We start from the raw sequence: 23,241 nt of genomic DNA, 5'->3' as shown, positions 1-23,241 counted from the left end.
CACACATCCTATCTGATATCTGATACGGAGAGATCCAGGATGCGGCCAGACCCACGTCAGCAAGGATTAAATGTAGCAACCAGGTAGACCAACGATGCCAACAGCCTCCCGTCCCTACCCTACAGACATGCAACCCAACCAAGGCTCTGAAAATGTGATCCCAAGTGGGGGCGGGTGGGTGGGTGGGTGGGTTCCTTCAGGGCAAAGGGCCGCCCTTCTTGGCTTCTAGAATCAGTCTGGGGCCTAGGCAGCGACGTTTCGCGGAAAAAACTCTGCACTTAAGGTTAGACTATCTCAGCAGGGCCTTACTGCAAGTTATTTAACTCTGAGTCTCTTGGTCTAAAAAACGAGAGCTTGGGCAAATGGCTCTTGCGTTTACTAGAAGGGCGCAGATGCAAAAGCTGGGATTGTTACGCACCAAAGAGACTCCACCTGATCTCACTATTGCGTCAGGATGAGACGTTCTGCCGTGCGGCAGCTCAGAAGCTTGGGGTGAGCTCGGAGACTTAGCCCAGGGAAAAGCCTACAACTCCCAGGAGGCTCCGGGCGGGCGGCTGAAGAGGCAGTGTAGAAACTACACTTCCCAAGAGGCGCAACGTGTTTAGGCGCGTGGCAGTGACGTCACGGAGCCCGGCTCAGGGAGCTGATTCGGCCAGAGCTGCCAGCGGGGTGGCTACCGCTGCTGGTTTGTTACAGCTGCTGGAGCGGCCGCGGCCCGGGTTCTCGGGCTCCTCTCCCGGGCCCTCGACCTCCGGCCCCGCGCGGTGAGTCCTTACGGGCGGCCTCGGAGTGGTGAAGCCCGAAGGCTCCAGGGGTAGGAGAGGCGAGAGGGAAGGTTGCTGCTGAGGAGGCGTCCGCGCAGGAGGAGACCTGAGCTGGGTTGGCTGGGGGTGGAGAGAGTGAGTGCATCAGCCGAAAGAGTTGGGAGCGGGAGGCCGGGGGTGGGGCGTCCGGGAGGAGAGCTTCAGCTGGGGGTGGGAGGCGGGGAACGGCTGGACTACAGGGATAAAGGTTTGGCTGCCTCTGGGGCTGAGTGAATGCGTGGAGATGGGGGTTGGGCCCCGAACCCTGCCAGGCTCCTAGGGCTTAGGTACCAGGCTGCGGAGCAGAGCGGCAGGCCCTATGGAAGGAGTTTCCTCGCTTCTGGTCAGTGGGGCTTCGCTTTCTTTCCATTCCCAAGGAGTCTGGGCCAGCAAGGACCGCCTTGGTCCTGCAGTTTGAAGGTGGGCCGAGGGGAAGAGACACATTGTCTGCTGCATGAACTCCCGGTTGGGATCCCTTGGGAACAAGTTTGCTGCGCAAAGGGCCAGCCTTCAGCTGGGGAGGGAATGGGAACTGCTTACCGGATGGCCACGTTGGGGGATAATCTGGTTTTGGCATGAGTGTCTGACAGACTGTCTGGGCCCAGACGGGAAAGGGGGGAAAAGCTGTAGCAAAAAAAGTGGTTAGCAAAACGGAGTTGCTTCGGGCTCTCATTTGAGGCAGGTTATGAAACCACATCAGGGCCTGGTCCTGGCAGCCACCTGCCAGCTGTGGTAGCTGAAGTTTTCAGCCTGGCTGCCCCAGATCTTTCTGCCTCTGCCAGGCTCGTATTTCTTCACTTAGGGGAGAAAGGTCAGTTGTGTGCTGATGGAAGTGACATGTACACAGAGCCACATGAAAGTCTCAGAAGTGCTTTCTGGCTCCCAGGCTTGTTCTGAGGGGGGGGGGGCATAGTGGGAGAGGGTGCAAGGGGTCTCTCGGTTTAAAGGGCATGGGCATCCAGGCTTGAGGAAGACGATTCCCATGGGGTCAGCTAGGCTTTGCTAAATGCCCTATTGAGCCAGAAAGGGGTGGAAGGTCTTCAAATCCTGGGATTCAGCCAGACTTTTGGCACTCATGAGCAAAGAGAGTTCTGTCTGTGGCTGTGCCCCTGGAGGGCTGGCTTATGGGAAGGGGCAGCGGTTTCTGGGGAGATAACGCTCCTCTCCACCGTAATCATCTTTCAGAGACTGCACATCTCAGTCCCTGCCCCTCACGTGGAGGCTATTACACAGCTGTCCCAGGGGCTGTGTTAGGGAAACTGAAGCCCTAAGGTCTGGGAAGGTAAACAACTGGTTTTCTAGTTGTTTGGGTTTCTGTTGGGACCAATTATCCGCCTTAATGGGCCAGGGGTTTGGTCCCAGGGGTATGACCTCCACCAGGATGCACCCTAGGCCAACTCTTGGGTCTGTTTGTCGGGGAGCTGTTTGTTCTGTTTCCCGAGGTAGCTGAGAAAAGGAAACTTGCTTCCATTATACTTAAGGAACTTATCTGAGTGAATTCTGGCTCCTGTGGAGGAGGCTTGGCTGGAGTCCTAGCTGGGTGAGATAGCATCTGAGTCTGGGGGTGAGGTGATTGCAGCGGGGTGAGGGAGCTGTTCTGGCGCTTCCAGACTATCGCTCTCTGCTATCCTTTTCTGTCCATCTTGAAAAGGTGGCATTGTTAAGCACATTGATGACCTTGGGTTCTTTACCAGGCAGGACCCTAAGCCCGGTAGGTAACCAAGCACACCGATGCCTTCTGCTCTTGTCGGCAGAAATCTGGGGACAGCCAAGCTCCCAGGATAAGGGACAGACCATTCTCCCCTCTGGCCACTGTGGGTTGCTGCTACCATTGTTTTCTGGGTACTGAGGGCAACCCTTTTGGTTCCTCCTGCTGTAGAGCTTTTACCAGTGGAGCTGGGCAAGCAAAGGCTGTTGTTAACTTACACCCACAAAGAGATCCAGGGAAGGGAGGCGAGGTCAGGTGGGGCCAAGAAGGGAGGAGGTAAGAGGGAAGCCACAGGTACTTTTGTATCCTTGGGAGGGGTAGGCTGATACGGGTCCCACATCCCACTTGTGGGAACTATGGATATTGGCTGTGTGCTCTGTCCTGTGTTTCTCCCTCTCTGGTGGGGTAAAGGGCTCTGGTCATTTGGCAGCCTAATGGTAGCACCCCACGAGAGTTAGCCTGAGCAGATGCCAAATGGATAAAACGTCCCAATGGATGGGTCATTGTGTGTTGAAATGTTAGGCTTGCTGTTTCTTTTCCCTCATCTCCTGGCCCTGTCAGTCCTTTTGGGCCTGGGCTTGAGGAAAATCCAGGATTGGAAAAACAGGGCTGGCAGAAATAGTAGCCCTAGAGCACTTCATCCACTGCTGCCTGTGCCCACAGGCCTTGCCTGCTTTTGCTCCTCTGGGGAGGGGCTTAGCGTAGGGGATGTCTTCTATCAGCTCTCCAGTAAGAGCCAGCAGAGGTTATTCTGGAGAGTTCTGAGAGAGCAGCCTCTCATCCCACCCCAGCGGGAAGAGGGCCTCAGGGTATTCTAGGGGGTGAGTTGGGGAACGGACATTGATTTCTATGTCCAGGCATCTCTTGGTGACTTGTCCACCAAGACTTTGTCAGCATGTAGTCCCAGTGGATCGTACGTGTGACAGCCGGAGCTAATCCCATCCCAGCGATGTAATGGCTAGCGTTACATTCATGTGGACTTTCTCCAGCCTCTGAGCTGGAAGATTGAAACAGTGGCCGGTGGTGTGGTGTTCTCAGGGAACCTCTGTGGGGCTCTGGGTGTGAGGGGGCAGGGAAAGTGGTGTGACCTGTCTCACCTGTGTTGCTTGTTTGCAGAGCAGCAGTCGAGAGGGGTGGCAGGATGAATGTGGGCACGGCACACAGCGAGGTGAACCCCAACACGCGGGTGATGAACAGCCGCGGCATCTGGCTCTCGTACGTGCTGGCCATCGGGCTGCTTCATGTCGTGCTGCTGAGCATCCCCTTCGTGAGCGTCCCTGTCGTCTGGACCCTCACCAACCTCATCCACAACTTGGTGAGAGCCTGCTTACCATGTTCCTCCCACCATGTGGGCCGTTCAGTGCCTGAGCTGAGAGTCACTGGACGGACTCCTCAGGTCCTGTCAGCATCTGTCACCAGAGCCCAGGATCGGCTCGTATCTCTGCCTTGCTCCCCCTTGTGGGCTGTAGTATGCCTACAAGAATGAAACCTGCACATCGTCTGTGTCTTCAGGAAGGGCTGGACTGGCTGGTGTGTGTGGAGGACGGCCAGCTGCGAGCTGAGTCCTTGTTGAGGCTCCCCAGGTCCCAGGAATCTAGTGCAGAAGCGTTCCTTTCCCACGATAGGATCCCAAACCGTGTTCTTCTGACTCTCTGCTCCCTAAGACCTGTTGCCCTGTACCACACCTCAGCAAGCAGGCGTCTCATCCTTGCTACTTGGCTTGCTCCTTTTAGCTGGCACGTAGAGACCCAGTCGGAGTGGAGGGCAGCATGTATGCCCATTATGTGGCTAACCCCTCCCCTTACGCAGTTCCCGTGTTCTCCCACCACGTGGGCTCCTGGGTGCCCTGTCATGTATTGAGTCTGCCTGCCTTTGCCACTGCGGCAGAGGAGGTGGCAGTCTACCTGGAGCTGCTTCCGTGTGTGACCGGTGGGGATGTCAGGCTAGGAGTTTACTTGCCTTTTGTATTTTCTGATGAAGTCCCCTCCTTTCAGGGCATGTACATCTTCCTGCACACGGTGAAAGGGACACCCTTCGAGACTCCAGACCAGGGCAAAGCCAGGTTGCTGACCCACTGGGAGCAGATGGACTATGGGGTCCAGTTCACAGCCTCTAGGAAGTTCTTGACCATAACACCAATTGTACTGTGAGTGCTCAGACTCCCCTCAACTCTGGTCTTTGGCGTAGGGATGAGCAGAGGGAAGGAAGTGAAGTATCCGGGGTCACCGTGGGCCTTGGGTCTCCCTGGCTCTGACTTTCCTCCTAGGCCTGGGGTATGCTGGGGGTAGGTCAGGAGGGCTTTGTTAGCTGGTGATTCTCGTCTCTCCACTTCCTATCCGGGACCCTTATTTTCATCTCCCTCCCCCGCCTCCCCTCCCAGGTACTTCCTCACGAGCTTCTACACCAAGTATGACCAAGTCCATTTCATACTCAACACTGTCTCCTTGATGAGTGTGCTCATCCCCAAGCTGCCCCAGCTCCATGGAGTCCGCATTTTTGGAATCAATAAGTACTGAGGTTGCAGCCCCTTCCCCAGCCAGGTTGGCAGGGGAAGGGTAGAAGATCTTTGCTGTGATGCTGAAGACAGGAGTCTCTGGACACTGCCAGAGATGGGGGTGTGCCCTGGGCCTGGCTTCCCCCTCGCTTCCCCAGTAGCCGACTTGGAGTAGCTTGTAGTGGGGTTAGGGTGGGGCCCTTGGGCTCTAACCCATTCTGAAGTTTTTGATCTTTTCCTTTTGCCTTTTGAATAGAGATGCCATGGGGGTGGTCATGAAAGGGGCTGGGCTTTCCGACTGACCGTGGACCTGAGAAGTTGGTACAGGAAGCCAGGAAAAACCCCTGTTGGTTTGTCTGCCTTCAGGCAGTCATAGCACTTTAACCTCTGAGAAGGGGCGGAGGGACGGTACGGCTGGCTTCTGCATTGTCTCACTTTTGTCGCTTGGAAGTGCACACTGCTATGCTGCCTCTGCCCTCCAGGTAGAGCAGTCAGACTTCATTGACGTCCTTGTAAGATGGGGTTGGGGGACACCTGGTGTAGAAGTGGGGGCCAGGATGCTGCCGCCCTGGTCCTGGGGAGAGGGGAGCTCTGAGCAAGGGTAGGGTGGGGTCTTAGAATGGTCAAGAGAACAGCAGCTGATATGGATTAGTGTAAAAAGAGGGTCTGGGAGGAGAAGCCAGACCCAGCCTCCTCTGGGTGTGGGCTGAAAGAAGGGCTGGCTGGGAGGATTCATTTACTCACAGAATGATGGTGATGGGAGGGTGTTGGAGCTCCTGGCCTGGTATGAGGGTGTGCACAGGCTGGAAGAGGGAGGCCTGTGTGTCCTCAGAAGCATAGGTCCAATTTGAGGCTTCCCTTAGCAGTGTATGAGGAAGCTTCAGGGCGCAGCTCTTTTCAGCCCTTCAGCTTGTATTCCCATTTAGATTGTGCCGGGGCAGTGCCTCTTGTGTGGCATGCATGTGAGGGGCCGGTAGGCCACCTCCACATGAGGTCAGTGGGCTCCACAATGCTGTAGGGTCCTTGTCCAAACAGGGCACTAGTAGGGACAGCTGCAGGCACTGTCTCCTCAGCCCAAAGAGAGGTGGGTCACAGAGCCTGACACTAAGCTGAGAGGGGCTGTCTTCTCCCCTCGCTGGTTCGATTGGGGCATGTTCCTTTGGAAAGATGTGGGTGCTTGAGCCCTCTGCCAGGGGCTGGAGGGAAGTCACGCACCCCGTTTTCTTCCCCTCACCCTCATTCTCAACCCCGTGTATCATAGGGAACTTTCACCTTCTGGTCTTTCTAAGCAGAGTGTGAATAGGATTTTTATGCCCTTTGTACAGTATTCTGAAAGAGAAAATAAAGTGCAACGTGTTCTGGTAGCATCGTGTCTGGACTCTGCTTCCCGTTGGCCCTGGGGATCGGCTGGCAGTGTGGGCAGCAGCTCTTGCCTGGCAGTGGTGGGGACTCTCGGGTGGCCCGGGGAGAAAGCCAGAGTGGGTGTGAGGAAGCTGGAGAAGGCCCTGGAAAGTTGTGCCTCCTGCTGTTCCGCTGATCTGAGCCTCTTGACTTCACAGGCCTGGCTGGGGGAATTGGGTCGGGGGGTTGGCCACCAAGCAAGGTCAGTCCAGACAGGGCTTACAAATGGAGTAGGGTCGGGGGTTACTACTGGTGCTCTGATACTGTCTATCTGTCCTCACTTCTCTGTTGTGGAGGGCTGCCTTTGCTCCTGGCCTTGGTGCCCCTCCTGTTACGATGAGTAGGAGGGAAAAGAGGCCCCAGCCGGGAGAGGGCGGAGTCCTTATCTCCTGTGTCTGTGCAGTATTATTTGCTGCTCCCTGGCCAGGTACAAAGTTCTAGGCTGGCAGAGGAGCTCTGTTCCCAGTAGTCTGTGGCCCTGGCCCATCATCATGGTGTTCTTAGAGTCAGGGAGAGTGTGATCTTTACACTAGTCTGGTCAGACTGTCCCCTCTTCAGATAAGGACTGCGATGTTGGGGGAAGAGCTGCCACTGGGCTCAGTCTTGGGAGTGGGCCGATCTACTTGCTTCCTTGGCCTATAAGCCAGTTGGGGTGAAGTGCCAGGGTACCTGAACAGTGATCTTTGTTCAGATGCCAACTCTGCTACCTAGAGCTGTGTGGTCTTATCTAGCTGCCTTTCTGAGTTCTTCTGTCGAGGAGGCGAGTGCCTCTCTGGGCTGTTGTGGCGTGAGCGCGGTGAGTAGTTGAGTAGTAACTACAGTTAGTACCACCGCCACTTCCTTCAGTGTGCTTCTGAACCGGAGGGATGGGGAGGCCAGAAGGTAGACTAGGCTCACTCACACTATCCTCTGAGGGAGGCCAGAAGACTCTAGAGAGGAGAAGGTGGATGAAGATGGGTGGCATCCAGATAAGGAAGGTCTGAGGAGAGGGCACATAGAAATGTGTCACATTGGGGGAGGCTGGGTATGTACTGGACCAGCCTGATTCCTGTAGTTGTTGCTACAGTTAATTTAAAGTCTTCGTTGCTGCCTGCCATACCATGGCATTTGTTCGCTGGCCCTGAGGTCATTTTTGTATTCTTGGTACAGCCACGGCTATTACCTCTCTTTACTTGGGACCCACTCGCGGTGCTCAGGGCAGTCTGGCCACATATATGGGGCCCAGGTCGCATAGCTGCCATGACAGACAGGCTTGATAGAGACCAGCCAAGAGAGTAGGTTTGAGTTTCCATTTACTGGCAGGCAGCACCCAATTCCAGGAAAAGCCATAAGCTGATATCACCCAGGATTGGACCAGTATCTAAGGGAAGTACCTGAATATCTCACCCATTAGATAAGATTAAATAAGATCACCAGATATCCTTGAGCCCAGCACATACCTATTCCCTTCCGCCAAAACACCCCTAGACAGATGTTAGCCAGTCAGGGTCTTGAATCTTGAAAACCCTCTCACCCCAACCTCTACTATGATAAAAAGTCTATCCTGCCCTGCTGGGCAGACTCTGTTGCATCGGATACACGGAGGGTCCAAGTCCGGGCTTAAATGAATAAAGGCTCTTGGCTTTTGCATACGGATTCAGACTCCTTGGTGGTCTTTGGGGAACTCCAATTTGGGCGTAACATTTGGGGGCTCATCCAAGATGCCCCAAGCCCACAGGGACTACCGCCCATAGAGCCTTCAGCCTCAAGTCGGCCTCTGAGTTTTCTGTTTTGTGTCTTTCTGCTTGAATATCCTTCTGCAAGTGCGTCCAGAATCAGTACCAGAAACTAAGAACCTGTAGACGGTCTATGCGGACACGTGAAGAGATCACAGGTGGGTCCCAGGGCCATTCTGTAGACAGCGGATCTCTCTGGTTTCTGTAAATAGATGTGCAGTTGTTGCCAGTGTCTCAGTTTCAGTTCTGCCTCTGGGCGCCAGGGGGCTGTTTATCTGTTCATTGTCCTGTGTGTTGTTCTGTTGTTTGTCCTGACTTAGACTGATGCTGACAATGTGGGCACCTAAGAGTACTCTTACTCCCCTCCCTACCTTTGATTCTGGACCTCTTTCAGGACTTTAGAAATAGAGCAAGAAAAAAGTGACTGGAAATAAAAAGGGTAAACTGGCCATCTTTGGCCAGACCGAATGGCCAGCATTTGGAACTGGGTGGCTGGTAGAGGGAACATTTGACTTACACGTCATTTCTAGGACAAAAGACCTGATTTTTGGCAAACCCAGATACCGGGACCAGATTTCTTACATAGTCACTTGGGAGACCTTGTAACACACCCTCTTCCTTGGTTAAAACCCTTTATCTCCATGGGGCTGATGAACAAGACCATCCTCGCCTTATAGGAAGACAAAAGGCAAGATGACCTTAAGCCCTCTGCCCCTGTGCTGCAAGGGGGTACAGAAGATGAACTCCTTCACTTGCCTCCTCTTTCCGGCTACCTCCCCCAACTGGTCAGGAGGCCAGGAGGGGGGCCCAGGGAGGCTCAGGGAACTTGGGAAGCCCACCTTGCACCAGGGGGCAGGCCTAGTGAGAATTGCCCTGGGAGGCCAACTCTGTCCCTCTTCCCCTGAGTGCGGTTGGCCCACAGGACGGTGAGGGCAATGAACAGATGTAGTATTATTGGTCCTTCGCCATGAGTGATCTCTACAACTGGAAAAAGCAAAGCCCCCATTTCTCAGACAATCTTTTCTGTTATGTTCACTTACCAAACTACTTGGGAGGATTGCAGTCAGCTGATACAGGTCCTGTTTACCACGGAGAAAGAGAGAATTCTGACAGAGGCCCAAAAATTGGTCCCAGGATCTGATGGAAACCCAACTGTCAATTCTGTGCCAATAGACCAAGGCTTCCCCTTGACCTGTCCTAACAGGACAGGAATTTCACCTTGGTAGAAGGTAAGGAAAGGCTCCAAGTCTACTGCCAGGTTTTAATGGGAGGTCTCCATGTGGTCCACCAGTCTGGCCAAAGTCAGTGATGTACTACAAGAAAACACAGGATCCACTCGGGAGGCAGAGGCAGGCGGATCTCTGTGAGTTCGAGACCAGCCTGGTCTACAGAGCTAGTTCCAGGACAGGAACCAAAGCCACAGAGAAACCCTGTCTCGAACCCCCCCCCCCCCCAAAAAAAAAAAGAAAACACAGGATCTCCATCAGCCTTCTTAGAATGGATTATGGAGGGCTTTAGGGCATACTCCCCTATGGATCCTCAGGCCGAGGAAAATAGGTCATCTATGGTCCTGGCCTTTGTTAATTAGACCACGCCTGACGTTAGGTGCAAGTCACAGAAGATAGATGGGCTTACAGATCAGAGCATCCAGGAGCTGTGAGCAGTAGCTCAGTGTACAACAGAGAAGCCTCAGAGGATAAACAGATGAGGGTCATTGCTGCAGAGAATGCAAAGTAGCCTGGAAATACAGCAAGAACCCTAGCAGCCACCGCAGGAGACCCAGGTGAAAAGAAGGACCGACTGAGACGCCTAGCCAGAGGCCAAGGTAAGGACCTCCACCGAAGGGAGCATCCTAGGTGCAAAAAGATCCATGTGCTTATTGCAGGGGAATGGGACATTGGGCTAAAGGGTGCTCCCAGGAGTCCAAACATAAGGACTATGACTCGGGATGTGACTCCTGCCACGGGGTTTGAGTCCCCCTCCCTGAGCCCAGGGAAAACCTACAAATTTAGTAGTAGTAGAACTGGAACTCAACTTTTTTTTAAAAAAATATTTGTTTATTTATTTATTATGTATACAATGTTCTGTCTGTGTGTATGTCTGCAGGCCAGAAGAGGGCACCAGACCTCATTACAGATGGTTGTGAGGCACCATGTGGTTGCTGGGAATTGAACTCAGGACCTTTGGAAGAGCAGGCAATGCTCTTAACCACTGAGCCATCTCTCCAGCCCCTGGAACTCAACATTTGATCTAAACCAAACACCAAGGGAACCTCTCTCAAAAAAAGTCTTGGGTGCAGGGAGCCACAGGTATGAGCCAATATTCATGGACTACCCGAAGAACAGTGGATCTTGAAACGGGTCAGGTATTCCCCATTCCTTCCTGGTCATACCTAACTGCCCCTACTCCTTATTACAAATGTACCAACCATTGGATAAGATTAAGATGTCATTGAACCCAGAATGTACCTATTCTCTTACACACACACACACACACACACACTGTAGACAAATGTCAGCCAATCAGGGTCTTGAATCCTGAAAACCCCCTTACCCCCAACTTCTACCATGATAAACGGCTGGGCGCGCTCTGTTTGTACTGCTGCATCAGACACACAGCCCAAGCCTGATCTTGAATAAATAAAGACTCTTTTCTTTTGCTTACGAATTTGGACTCGTTGGTGGTCTTTGGGGAGGGGACCTTGCGGTTTGGACATGATTCTCATTCCATCTCAGCTCCCTAGATTGTCCAAGTCAACACACCATTCTCTGGCCCAAAGTCACCGAGCCCCTGTGTCAGAATCTCTCACTCATTGCTGAGTCCAAAGAGCAAAGTCTCTTCTGGCCCTGCCATTCCACCTGGGCCATAATTTGCCCTATATGAAGGCTAGATGGGTGGGGCACCTGTTGTTATCCAGATTTCCAGGAAGTGCTGCTGTTAGGGGCTTTCAGGTGCCTCCATTAGCTCTCCTCCAGCCGGGAGCCGCACAGAGATCTGACAGGATTCTGACTTGCCGTCTCAGGTAAGAAGCTGAGAACGGTGCATCTGAGCTGGCTGTGTCTCTGGGCACTGTCCACACACCTAGAATCCCTAGACTGGAAGAGAGTTGAGAGCAGACTACTGTAAGATAGGACAGACAAAGGGCAGTGGGGGCGGGGGTTAGGTGCCTAGGCCAGACATTAGGGACTTAGGAGGTCACAAGGGGTAGGATACAGTGATGGTGGAGACCCAGGAAGCTTTTGCTTCTTTCAGGGGCAGACTTAGCACCCTGAAATTGGGAAGGGGTTGGTAGGGAGACCCAGGAATCCCAACTGGAGCCAAGGGAAGAAATAGCTGTTAGGACTGGTATCCTGAGGTCTGGCACTTGACAATCATCGGACCTTGCTCTGAGAAATGCAGAAACTGGGGTTCACTTTCCTGTGTGGGGCAACTCCACCCCATTTGTCTCAGTAGGTTCTGTGAAGGCCCGAGGGAGATTTGTTGTCTGTGTGTCACGATTGCCTCACTTTCAACACGCAGGGAAGATTAGCTATTCCAGTTCCTAGTTGTCTGGAACTGTGAGCCCTTGCTTGACCCCAGGCTGTGAAAGGCAGTAGATTAAAAATCAGGAGTCAGGGACTGGAGAGATAGTTCACTGGCTGCTCTTCCAAAGGATCTAGTTTCAGTGCCCACCTGTAATTCCAGCTTTTGGGAGGTGGAGGCAGGAGTTCCCGGGGCATCTTTCACTACAAAGCAGGTTTGAGGTCAGTCTAAGCTAGACATGACTGTCTTAAAGCAAAACAACAAAAAGCCCTTTCTGACCCAATACATCTCTCACTGTTGGTCCAGGCATAATGTCTGTGTTTGAAAGTGTCACAAGATCCCTGGTCCAGGAGTTGGATTCTGGAGGGGATATGATTCCTGTCAAAAGTATGGTTGACGCTGGTGCATTCAAGTGTGGTTATTTGGTGAGAGGACGGAAGAGGTTCTGGCGATGGTCCTTCTACCACAAGACAGACCTCACCCTGGAGGACATACTGGACGAAAAGGACGAAGGACTATTTGGTAGGCTGCCTGCGGGATTTAGAGGTCAGTATGTGGCAGGTGAGAAATGACCAGCTTGAAACCTTGCCTGCTTCTATTGTACCCCGTGCTCAGCTCCGCATTGCCCTCAGCTAGTTGATTTGTACACGCTGGCACACCTCCAGGAAGACACACACAGAAGGGTTGGTGAGCAAGAGGAGTAAAATAGAGATTTTTGTTTTGGCTTGGTTTTTTAAGACAGTTTTTCTGTGTAGCTCTGACTGTCCTAGAACTCACTCTGTAGACCAGGCTGGCCTTGAACTCAGAGATCCACCTTCCTCTGCCTCCCGAGTGCTGGGATTAAAGGCAAGCGCCACCACCACCTGGTGAGATTTCTTTGTATTGGAAGTCATTCCTGCATAGCCTCCCTTTCCTGTGTCTCTCTACAATTCCAATTCCTGAGCTCTGAGTTTATATTTTTATAATTAAACTGATGGGTAAATGGAGGAAGATGTGATAGTCAGGATGGACGCAGACTTCACAGCTAAGGTTGCCTGGTTTTGAAGGCCACTCTGCTGTTGACCGGCAGGGTTATGTATGGACAAGCTGCTTTTTATCTGTGTAGGTTTCAGAGTCTTCACCTGTGAACTCTAGATGACTAAGAAAAATGGCCCTAAAAAAAAAAAAGAAAAAGAAAAAAAGAAAAATGGCCCTGCTGGCCATGGGAGGTGCATGCAGACTCTCCCTCCGGTAGCTCTGCTTCTGGACAGGACCCCTCTTCCCTGGGCATGGGCTGAAAGACAAGTTGAACTGAAATTTAGAAGGCATCAGTTCTCAGCTATGGGTCGTGACCCCTTTGTGGGTTATAACGACCCTTTCACAGGGGCTGCATGTTAGATATCCTGCATATCAGTTACATTATGATTCATCACTAAAAATACAGTGATCACATAGCAGCAAAATAATGTTATGGTTGGAGGTCACCACAACATGAGGAACTGTATTAAAGGGTTGCAACATCAGGAAGGTTGAAAAACCATAGCTCTAAGGGTTTTTCTTATCTATCTATCTATCTATCTATCTATCTATCTATCTATCTTTAGTGGCTAAAGAGACAGCTTGGGTGCTGGGAACTGAACTCATATTTTTGGTTGTGAGCCTAGCCTTTTACGGCTGAGCCATCTCTCCAGGGTTTTTATAGGAGGGCTTTACAATGCTGTTTCCTTGCCTCTAAGTTCAGATATTCCTGGGGTTTCTTCTTTTTGTTTCCGCCAACCCTGGAATCCATTTTAGTGTCTTATCCTGAATTCAGAAAATCTACCATATTTTAGGTGAACAAATATTTGAGTATGAAACTAAAGTTGTGTGGTCCAGACCTCTCTGCTGTAGTCTCTTAGTCTCTCCGCCCTCTCATGTTGTAGGACGTCTGTAGTCTTTGTCTCTCCGCCCTCTCTTGTTGTAGGACGTCTGTAGTCTTTGTCTCTCTGCCCTCTCATGTTGTAGGACGTCTGTAGTCTTTGTCTCTCCGCCCTCTCATGTTGTAGGACGTCTGTAGTCTTTGTCTCTCCATCCTCTCATGTTGTAGGACGTCCGCTTTCGCTTGGTTGTTTTCCATATTTTTCTCTGTGGTTCAGCTGTGGCTATGGTTTGGGTAGTCAAGTGCTCTGCACATCCATGAAGGGTGTGCGTGCTGTCTGCTTGCCTTCCCACTGCTGATCACCTGACCGAGGGGGTTTGTTGCGTTTCTCTGTGAAGTTCATATTGCCCTCCCACACTGCACTCCTTGTTTTCATCTTTGTCTTTTCTGTCGAGGCATCTTGTTTGTGTGCATGTTTTACAGATCCGGGAAGAGATGCCCAGCATTTTCCCTCCTCTGTGTTTTCAGTTTGCTCCTTTATGCTCCATGACGTCAGCCAAGGTGGCCACACCTCGAGACGGGAGGGATGAGAAAGGAAGAGCTTTCTAGTCTCTGAGCCACACATCCCGACTGGGCTGATGACCCCACACAGTTTAACCTGCCTGTGAAGTGATGATCAGAATCAAGTTCGCCAGTATCACCCTGCTTCATTGTCATAGATAGACTGGACAGTGACTTTGGCGTGGTCCTGAGAAGGACCTCCTTTCAGTATTAGCACCATTGAGGGCATCAGCCAGGACACTTGTATGCACCATCAAGATGGCTTAGAAAGAGGGCCAACGTGGAATACGTGGAATTCATTTTTCCTTTTTTTCTTTCTAACAAAGTACATATCAAACTTATACTGCTTGAGAAATGAACAGGCCCTGAGACATTAGTGCCCTATGGGTTGATTTTTGTTGTTGTTGTTTTTGTTGTTGTTTTTTGAGATAGGGTTTCTCTGGCAGCTTTGGGGCCTGTCCTGTCACTTGCTCTGTAGACCAAGCTGGTCTCGAATTCAGAGATCTGCCTGCCTCTGCCTTCCAAGTGCTGGGATTAAAGGCATGTGTCACTACTGCCTGGCCCCATGGATTGATTTTAAGTAGTTCCTAATTTGGTCATTTTCTATTTCAAATGCATTTCCTCTGGAAATCCAGCTGGGACCCTCACCCGGCAGCAGGAGCTGTCCTTTTTTGCAGGTCTGTACTTGGGAGGTCTAAGAGGAAGGCCTTCCTGCATCCCCTATATCCTCCCTAAACCACGAGCAGCAGCAGAATCAGCCTACCCAGCGCTGGGCCCCTGATGAATGCTACATCAGACGCCTGGAGTCTGTGCAGATGGGCAGCTTCCCTGGCCACCTCACTCCACCCCTGCACCAGATTCCCATGGCCACCTCACTCCACCCCTGCACCAGTTTCCTTGGCCACCTCCACCCCTACACCAGCTTTCCATGATCACCTCACTCCACCCCTGCACCAGATTCCCATGGCCACCTCACTCCACCCCTGCACCAGATTCCCATGGCCACCTCACTCCACCCCTGCACCAGATTCCCATGGCCACCTCACTCCACCCCTGCACCAGATTCCCATGGCCACCTCACTCTACCCCTGCACCAGATTCCCATGGCCACCTCACTCCACCCCTGCACCAGATTCCCATGGCCACCTCACTCCACCCCTGCACCAGCTTCCCATGGCCACCTCACTCCACCCCTGCACCAGCTTCCTTGGCCACCTCATCCACCCCTGCACCAGTTTCCTTGGCCACCTCCACCCCTGCACCAGCTTCCCTGACCACCTCATCCACCCCTGCACCAGCTTCCCTGACTACCTCATCCACCCCTGCACTAGCTTCCCTGGCCACCTCATCCACCCCTGCACCAGTTTCCTTGGCCACCTCCACCCCTGCACCAGCTTCCCTGACCACCTCATCCACCCCTGCACTAGTTTCCCTGGCCATTTCACTCCACCCCTGCACCTTCATGCAGACACCAGGGACTGAGCTGCTTGCATTTTGTTTTCCACGTATCCTTTCCTTGCCTCATTTCAGAATCCCAGTGGCATTAGCTTGCATCTGTTGAACCCTGTAATGTGTGCCAGGCACTGTCTTAAGTTCTTGCCTGAATACTTGGTGTCCCCAAGCATGGGAAGAACTTAGTTAAGATTCTCTCTCTAGAGAGAGGCCAGATGACTTAACAGGTTACCTGGGAAGAAGGGTGCAGGGCAGGCTGATGCCATGGACGGTGGCCTGTAATGTTGAGGACGGCAGGCTTCACGGAGGAAGGGGCAGTGCTAGCAAGGGCTTTCTGGAGAAGGGCCTTTTAGGTTAGCGTCAATGTGATATTTACTCTTGTCTTTCCAGGTGAAAAGGCTAAATTCCAAGTCCAGGATAAAACAGATTCAAAGCTGTCACTAAAACTGTCGTCAGCAATATTGCCAGCAAAATTGTCAACAATATTGCCAGCAAAATTCCCTGAAGAAATACTTGCCGTTGAAAGACTCCGGTCCTGTGATTGGAAAACCACCATAATACATAGGAAGCTAACCCAGAGATATTTGGATTTGCTTGTCAACAAGTGAGGCGGGGACTGAAGAGATGGTTCAGTGGTCACGAGCACTTGCTGCTCACACCAAGGACTTAGTATTGGTTCCCAGCACTCACATGGGGGCGCCCAACCATCTGTAACTCCAGTTCCAGGGGATCTGATGCCCTTTTCTTACCTCCATCTCTTGCACCTATATGGTACGCATACATACACGCAGGCACTTACACATAGATAGCTACTTTTTAAGATGGGGCTGGAGTCAGGCAGTGGTGGGAACGGACAAGGGGAAGGAAGCCTTCTGGGCATGAGTCATCTCAGGGGCACCCTGGCTGTTCACCCTCAGGCCCACTCCTGTGCTGACCTTCCTTATCTGCCCAGGCAGCCTCCTGGCTCCCTCACAGCCTGCCATCTTCTGAGTGACCGATTGCTGTGGGTCAGATCCAATAGAAACCCAGGACAAAAGACCAACTGTGGTGCCTGTTAGCTTACCAAAGAGGATGCTGGCCCCCAGGCTCACTCAGTAGGGTGGCTCTTCTCAGCTCGCCACATCTGCCCTGTCCTACCGTCAACTTCTCCAGCCCGTGGGCTTTGCTTCTCTTCCCCCAGCTTCTCATTCCTATATAATCCTGCCATTTTGGCCGTATGCTCTTTTGGTTAGCTTTCTCTCTCTCCTCTTCTCTCTCTCTTCCCTTCTCTCCCCCAGTGCCTGCTCCCCACCCCAATCTCATCATCACCTGGTTCAGTCTACTGGTTACATTTAGTCTACTATTTTCTCTCCCTGTTCTGGACAGTTGTGAACCACCATGTGGGTGCTGGGAATTGAACCTGGGTCCACTGGGAGAGCAGCCAGTGTTCTTAACCACTGAGATAGGCTTTAGCAAACAAATTTTTGTTTGTTTTATAACAAGATCTCAATTATTGTAGCTCTGGTGGGCCTGGAACTCGAATGTAGACCAGGCTGGCCTTAATAGTAATCCACCTTAGTAAGAGTCCATCACAATGGGGAAATTTGGTAACAAGCAGCAGACATGGTGGCAGGAAGCAGAAGCTGAGCGTTCACATCTCTGACCACAAGCAGGAAGCAGAGAGAGTGGTCTGGTGGTGGCAGGTGGCTTTGAAACCTCAAAGCCTGCCCTTAGTGCTGCACTTCAGCAAGGCCACACCTCCTAATCCTTCCCAAACAGCACCACCAACTGGGAACCAAGACTCTGGGGGACATCTCACTCAAACCACCATGTACCCCCCCCCCCCCCAAGCCAACAAGTGTAGTAAAAAAAAAAAAAGATGTAATTCTGCCTACATCATAGAGGTGGGGTAAGAAGTCTCCCACCATCTGTGATGGGCAGGAACACACTGAAAGCTAGTGAGATCCCTTCCCATTGAGCACCCTGCCCCCACCCCACCGTGGGTGGAATGGAGGGTGATAGCTGCAGTGTGTAATGTCCCTTGGCTTTGCAGCCCTACAGGAATTTACTCTGTAACGGAGGTAGTTGGTGGACAGGGAGAGGTCACTGAGAGGCCCTGAACTCTTATCCCTTCCATTCCCTCTAGGAAGGTGAAGCAGAAACTACCCGCTTCATTTAAAACAATTAATATGAAAGAAAATATATATCTGGTGACAGAAACTCTGGAGACAGAGGAGGAGGAAACCCTACAAAGAGAAATGGACTATAAAATTTTGAGCTCATTTTTTATGGACAGTAACTATGAAAGCAAGGTTAGTACCCTGGGAGATGGGGTGTGGACCTTGTGCCAGCCACAGAAGCCCCCCCCCCCCAAGGGTGCCTGCCAAGACTAGGCCTACTTAGCTCCTCCTCCCTCAGGCCTCTCGGAGCAGTGCTGGCTGGCCCTGTGCCTTGTGGAGGAAGAGCTTGCCGCCTTGAAGGAGTCACAGGCTGACTCAGGATGCCCTCTTTTCATTTCCTTTCTTCTTTTATTTTTATTTTTTGGTCTTTTGAGACAAGGTTTCTCCACATAGCCCTCCCTGGCTATCCTGAACTGCGAGTACTGCGTGCACCAGCACACTCAGTCTGGACAGTCTCTACCACGTGGTTATTCTGTCCCGTGTCTGTCTCCCTGTCTAGCAGGCAGGAGGAGCTAGAGTCCCTGGGACAAAGCTTGTCTTCAGTATGTTAAATGAACAGTGGAAACAGCATGGGTTTGGGGTCAGACACGGGTTCGAATTTCAGCTCTGCCATTGGTTTCAGCTGTAGGACTGGCTCAGATACTTGTCTTAGAGTCTTAGTTCATCTGTAGACTTAGAATAAAACTGTCTACCTTATAGGAGTGTTCGTGAAATCAGGCAGGATAGCAGTGTAATATCCGTCAACACAAACTTGTTCTCCCTAGAGGCAACGCAAAATCACCGTCCCTGCCAACATGATCCTGGCCTATCGAATGAAGCAGCTCATCTTCAAAAATGGGTCAATATGTAAGCAAGACGCTGTGGGCACAGGAAATGGGGCCCTGAACACATGAGTGGGTGGATGTGGATTGAGCAGAGATCTGTAGCAGCCTGGAATGGGTGGTGAGCCCAGAGGTGGGGCAGGAAGAAGGCTCGAGGGCCAGATTGGCTCTGGCCACACTGACAGGGAATGCACCCACCATGACATCAGCCTGCCCTGCAGGATTGCAATCCCAGTTTCCTAACAGATTGGCGATAGCTTCTCCTTCCTTTCCTTGGTTGGGAGCAGTGTGGGGACTGGGAGGGAGGGAAAGGAGGGCATCAATACAGAAACCACTATTTTCTTATTCTTTCTTTTTTCTTTCTTTCCACCTCTTGGTGTTGGCTTAGTTATTGACTTCTGGAATGAAAGAAGAAGAGGGTCTTTTCAAGGAGGTGAGTGAGCCCCTGGCCTACCCGGTCATCGTCTCAGAGCATGCAAGGACGTTATTAGACACAAGGCAGTGCACGGCAGAGTCTGTAGTCGGATGTGTTCAGAAGGGAGGACGCATGCTTGTGGAGGAGCAGCCTGGATGCACTGTTGGCCCAGGGCCCCCAGGCTCCTTCCAGGGCCACGTGTTAGCGTGGGGTGGGTGAAGGAACTGCACTGAACTAGTCTCAGGTACCCTGCCGTACCACTCTTGCTCATAGCCTCCCAAATCTGGACTTTTCTGACCAGGCTGGAAGGGCTATGGCTCTGTATGTGTTTCCTCTGGGACATTTGGGGCTTTCCCTGTACCCAAAGAGGCCTCAGGAAGGGACGGAGGATATTTGTACCTTCTCTGGGTGTTGGCTGCCGCTCGAGTCACCCAGGCACAGCCCTGTGGCTGCGGGTCACCGAGGATGTGGGAAGGAGCTTGTAAATATAACTTAGATTACGCGGTAAGGATGCAGGCTCCCTGACATGGGCAATGGCGGCTCATCACTGGGAAAAGAATGCCTATAGGGTTAGGTGTGCTCAGAGACCCTGAAGATTTCCTCCCTTGGCAGAGAGAGGACTTACTAGCTATGTGTGGGGCCTTGCCTGTCTCTAGGCCCACATACAGTGTGGCAGAATTCATCTATCCTCAGGTTGATATGATGTAACACTACCACTCGGTGAGATCAGCAGAATGGTGCAGGCTGGTGTCTTAGTTAGGGTTAGTATTACATGGTATTGTAAAACACCATGGCCCAAGCAATGGGGAGAGGAAATGAGTTATTTGGCTATATTTCCATATCATTGTTCGTCATCAAAGGAAGTCAGGACAGGAACTCAAACAGGGCAGGAACCTGGAGGCATAGCTTTCTCTTTTCTTCCTCCTTCCCTCATTCTTTCTTTCTCCCCACCTCCTCTTGCTGCAAGTCTCTCAGGCTGGCCTTGAAGTTCCTAAGAAGCTGAGGTTGGCCTTTAACTCCTGGTCCACCCTCCTGTCTGCTCCTCCCTAGTGTTGGGAATTACAGAGGTGTACCACTACACCTGGCTTTGGGGACTACACTTTGGTGAAAATTAAACAAATTTATTTCTGGATATGGCAAACTGGGACTAGATGGGGTGAACTAGGGAGATGGAAGCCAGGTAAATGGGTGATGGTAGGCATGCCGGAAGAGGGAGTTTTATTTTAACAGAACAAATAGTTTAGAAGAAGGCAAAACACAGAGATGAGGTAAAAACAACAGCAAAAACAAAAAGTAGATTAAAGTCTAGCCAGGCGTTGTGGTGTTCTATTGTGATCCCAGTTCTTGAGGCAAGATGATCAGAAAGAAGGGCAGTCCTTGGCTACAGAATGAGCCTGGGCTACAAGAGACTATCTCGGGGGTGGGTTGGGGCAAGGTATAGTAGACTTTACAAATGGAGCCTGTTGGCACAGTGAGTCAGATTCATAATTTTTGTCTTTATAGAAATGCCTCTAGGAAGACAGGGAACTACTGGAACTTTGAAGGAGCATGTAGAGAACACAGGGAGAAGCCTGCAGGAACTGGACGAGAAGCAGAAGAATGTGCTATGCTCTGCCACTACATGCGCCATCAAGGAAGGGGGGTTGGAGGACCTGGAACAGAAAGTAAGGGACCCAAGGAAGAACTGGGGTGGACACAGAGGACTGTGGAGGGCAGATGGCAGGATGGGAATCAACTGGACAGAACCATACTTAGCTTCCCCCTCTCCCACCCCCAGGTTTCTGCTGTCTTGTTCTCTGATGCTTCGATGCAGACTGAGGGCCCAGCAGGTCCTCTCATTCGCACCCTTCATGATAATGCCGGATGCTTGGTAGAAGCACGTGCAGAAGCCATTCTGATGCTCTTGGATGCCTTAATAGGTGAGGAGGAAAGCAGAGCAAGGAGGCTGGTGGAGAATCAAATCTTAGGGAGTGTGTATATTTCATGAGGGGTAGCCCTCAGCATTTTGGAGACTGTCAGTCTTTCCCAGGCCAGATATTGAGGGGGAATCTCCCTGTTCCTTCTGGTATAGTCTATAATGCTCCATATTTTAACAGGGGAGCAGGAGACATTTGGGATATTCCCACCAGGCCTCCTGGGAGCTCTCTGAAACCCCCTGATGATGTATGTGTGGTGAGCCACTGAAGATCGCCACCAAAGCCACATGTCCCTCGCCTTTTCTACTAACAACCTTTTCCTGCTTCCAGCCCTATCTAACATAGCCAAGTATGTGAACGAAGCTCTGGAGAATGGGAACCTGCGTTTGCTGAAGGATCAGGTGAGACATTGGATAGAGAGGGCTAGGGCCATAGTAGAGACCAGTGCCTGTGTTCTGGAAGGACCTGGAAACCCCACAGTATAGCCCTTTTTACTCTGTAGTTACTGCCTGCTCATGTCTGTGCAGCAGGTTTGTGACAAGTCTCTGGACATACATATATACCAGGAGATTTGACATGCTCTGCTGCCTGCCTGTGGGCAAAGAGCATAGAAAAAGACTAGTCCAAGATGGCATCTGGTGCCATCGTGAGTGCCTGCTGCTATGTGGAGATGGTGTGGGGTTCTTCAGCTTTGCAGGAAGAATTCCATGATGGCTCCAATGTCTGTCACAGCTCAGAACGAAGGGGTGTGGCCAGCTGTTGGCCATTGTGGTCTGGGTGGCGTGCGCGAACGTGTGTGTGTGTGCACGCGCGCACGCATGCGTGCGTGTGTGAGAGCTCCTAGCTTTTAATCTGGTGAGCTTCCTTTCAGGTGGAGTCAATCCTCCAGAAGAACTGGGGCGATCGGCTTAGGCAGGTTGTGCGCTGTGACCCCGAGGCATGGACCTTCTGTATCCTGTATATTGCTTGCTCTCTCCTGCAAGATCTGAACCCTAATAAGTCCACCCGCGTCTGTTCCTAACCTAATGTTGGCCTGGATCCTATGCATGGTCTCTGATTAAAAGTGGCAGATTGTGAATAGTGTCTTCTATCATTTCTTCCTTTTGGCATGGCTGGTTTCAAAGCCAAGGTCTTTACTACCACTAGACAAACGCCCGTGACACTGAGCCACACCCCAGTCCTCCTCCTCCTCTAGAAATCTCATTAGATGGCAGAAAAAGGAACAGGCTAGGAGTGGTGACACACACCTATGACCCCAGCATTCAGGAGGGGAGGATAGGGTCAGGAGGGGAGGGGAGGATCAGGAGGGGAGGGGAGGGCCAAGAGGGGAGGGGAGGATCAGGAGGAGAGGGGAGGGCCAAGAGGGAAGGATCAGGAGGGGAGGGGAGGATCAGGAGGGGAGGGGAAGATCAGGAGGGGAGGGGAAGATCAGGAGGGGAGGATCAGGAGGGGAGGGGAAGATCAGGAGGGGAGGATCAGGAGGGGAGGATCAGGAGGAGAGGGGAAGATCAGGAGGGGAGGATCAGGAGGAGAGGATCAGGAGGGGAGGGGAAGATCAGGAGGGGAGGGGAAGATCAGGAGGGGAGGGGAAGATCAGTAGGGGGGGAAGATCAGTAGGGGAGGATCAGGAGGAGAGGATCAGGAGGGGAGGGGAAGATCAGGAGGGGAGGATCAGGAGGGGAGGGGAAGATCAGGAGGGGAGGGGAAGATCAGTAGGAGAGGATCAGGAGGGGAAGGGGCGGCCAGGAGTCCAAGGCCATTGTACACGTCAGGTGCTCAGAGGATCAGAACTGACGGATGAATATACAAATATTCATTCATTTTATATATAGAAAGGGGGTTTATTAGAATGGCTTACAGGCTGTGGTCCAGTAAGTCCAGCAATGGCTGTCTGTCAACAGAAAGTCCAAGAATCCAGCAGTCACTCGGTTCCCGAGGCTGGATGTCTGGTCTCCAGTATATGCCGGGATCTCACAGTAGACTGTCATGCCAGTGAAGGGATGGACCTGCCAGCAAGAGCAAGCAGGCAGAGAGACCAAGCTTCCTCCTTCCGTGTCCTTAATATAGGCTGCCAGCAGAAGATGTAGCCCAGATTAAAGGTGGATTTACCACCTCAAAAGATCTGGGTTAGAAATGTGTCTTTCCACTTCAGATGCTTTAATTAAGAAAAAAATCCAACTTACACCCAGAAAGACAAATATCACATGTATTCACTCATAAGTGGTTTTTAGACATAAAGCAAAGAAAACCAGCCTACAATCCACAACCCCGGAGAACCTAGATAACAGAGAGGACCCTAAGAGGCATACATGGATCTACATAGGAAGGAGATAAAGATAAGATCTCCTGGGTAAACTGGGAGCATGGGGGCCCCTGGAGATGGTAGAAGGAGAGAGGAGAGGAAGGGAGAGGAGTGGGGAAAAATGTATAGCTCAAT

At 51.8% G+C, this 23,241-nt stretch overlaps 2 protein-coding genes across 3 annotated transcripts; both read left to right on the top strand.

The window, feature by feature from the left end:
- The first annotated feature begins 639 nt into the window (after positions 1-639).
- On the top strand, positions 640-6,369 carry LOC121442294 (ORM1-like protein 3). Of its 2 annotated transcripts, none has more exons than XM_041643782.1 (4): positions 640-764; positions 3,633-3,826; positions 4,506-4,657; positions 4,892-6,369. In XM_041643782.1, the coding sequence occupies exons 2-4, from the start codon at positions 3,653-3,655 to the stop codon at positions 5,025-5,027; spliced, it is 462 nt and encodes a 153-aa protein (XP_041499716.1). In that variant the 5' UTR covers positions 640-764; positions 3,633-3,652; the 3' UTR covers positions 5,028-6,369. The 2 variants fall into 2 exon arrangements, with proteins under 2 accessions (XP_041499716.1, XP_041499717.1); XM_041643783.1 differs by lacking the exon at positions 640-764 and adding an exon at positions 799-899 and having other exon boundaries at positions 3,628-3,826.
- A 4,664-nt stretch (positions 6,370-11,033) lies between these two features.
- Positions 11,034-21,825, top strand: LOC121442330 (gasdermin-B-like). Its single transcript, XM_041643835.1, has 10 exons — positions 11,034-11,143; positions 11,950-12,189; positions 15,884-16,097; positions 17,619-17,784; positions 18,417-18,498; positions 18,862-18,906; positions 20,392-20,552; positions 20,666-20,807; positions 21,135-21,205; positions 21,676-21,825. Exons 2-10 carry the CDS (start codon positions 11,955-11,957, stop codon positions 21,823-21,825), a joined length of 1,266 nt encoding a protein of 421 aa, XP_041499769.1. The 5' UTR covers positions 11,034-11,143; positions 11,950-11,954.
- Positions 21,826-23,241: the final 1,416 nt, after the last annotated feature.

Source organism: Microtus oregoni, unplaced genomic scaffold (assembly GCF_018167655.1).
Source record: "Microtus oregoni isolate MIOR12 unplaced genomic scaffold, Mior012 000091F_ref0000469, whole genome shotgun sequence".
Taxonomy (NCBI): domain Eukaryota; kingdom Metazoa; phylum Chordata; class Mammalia; order Rodentia; family Cricetidae; genus Microtus; species Microtus oregoni.
This window is presented reverse-complemented; position numbering and strand designations above follow the sequence as displayed.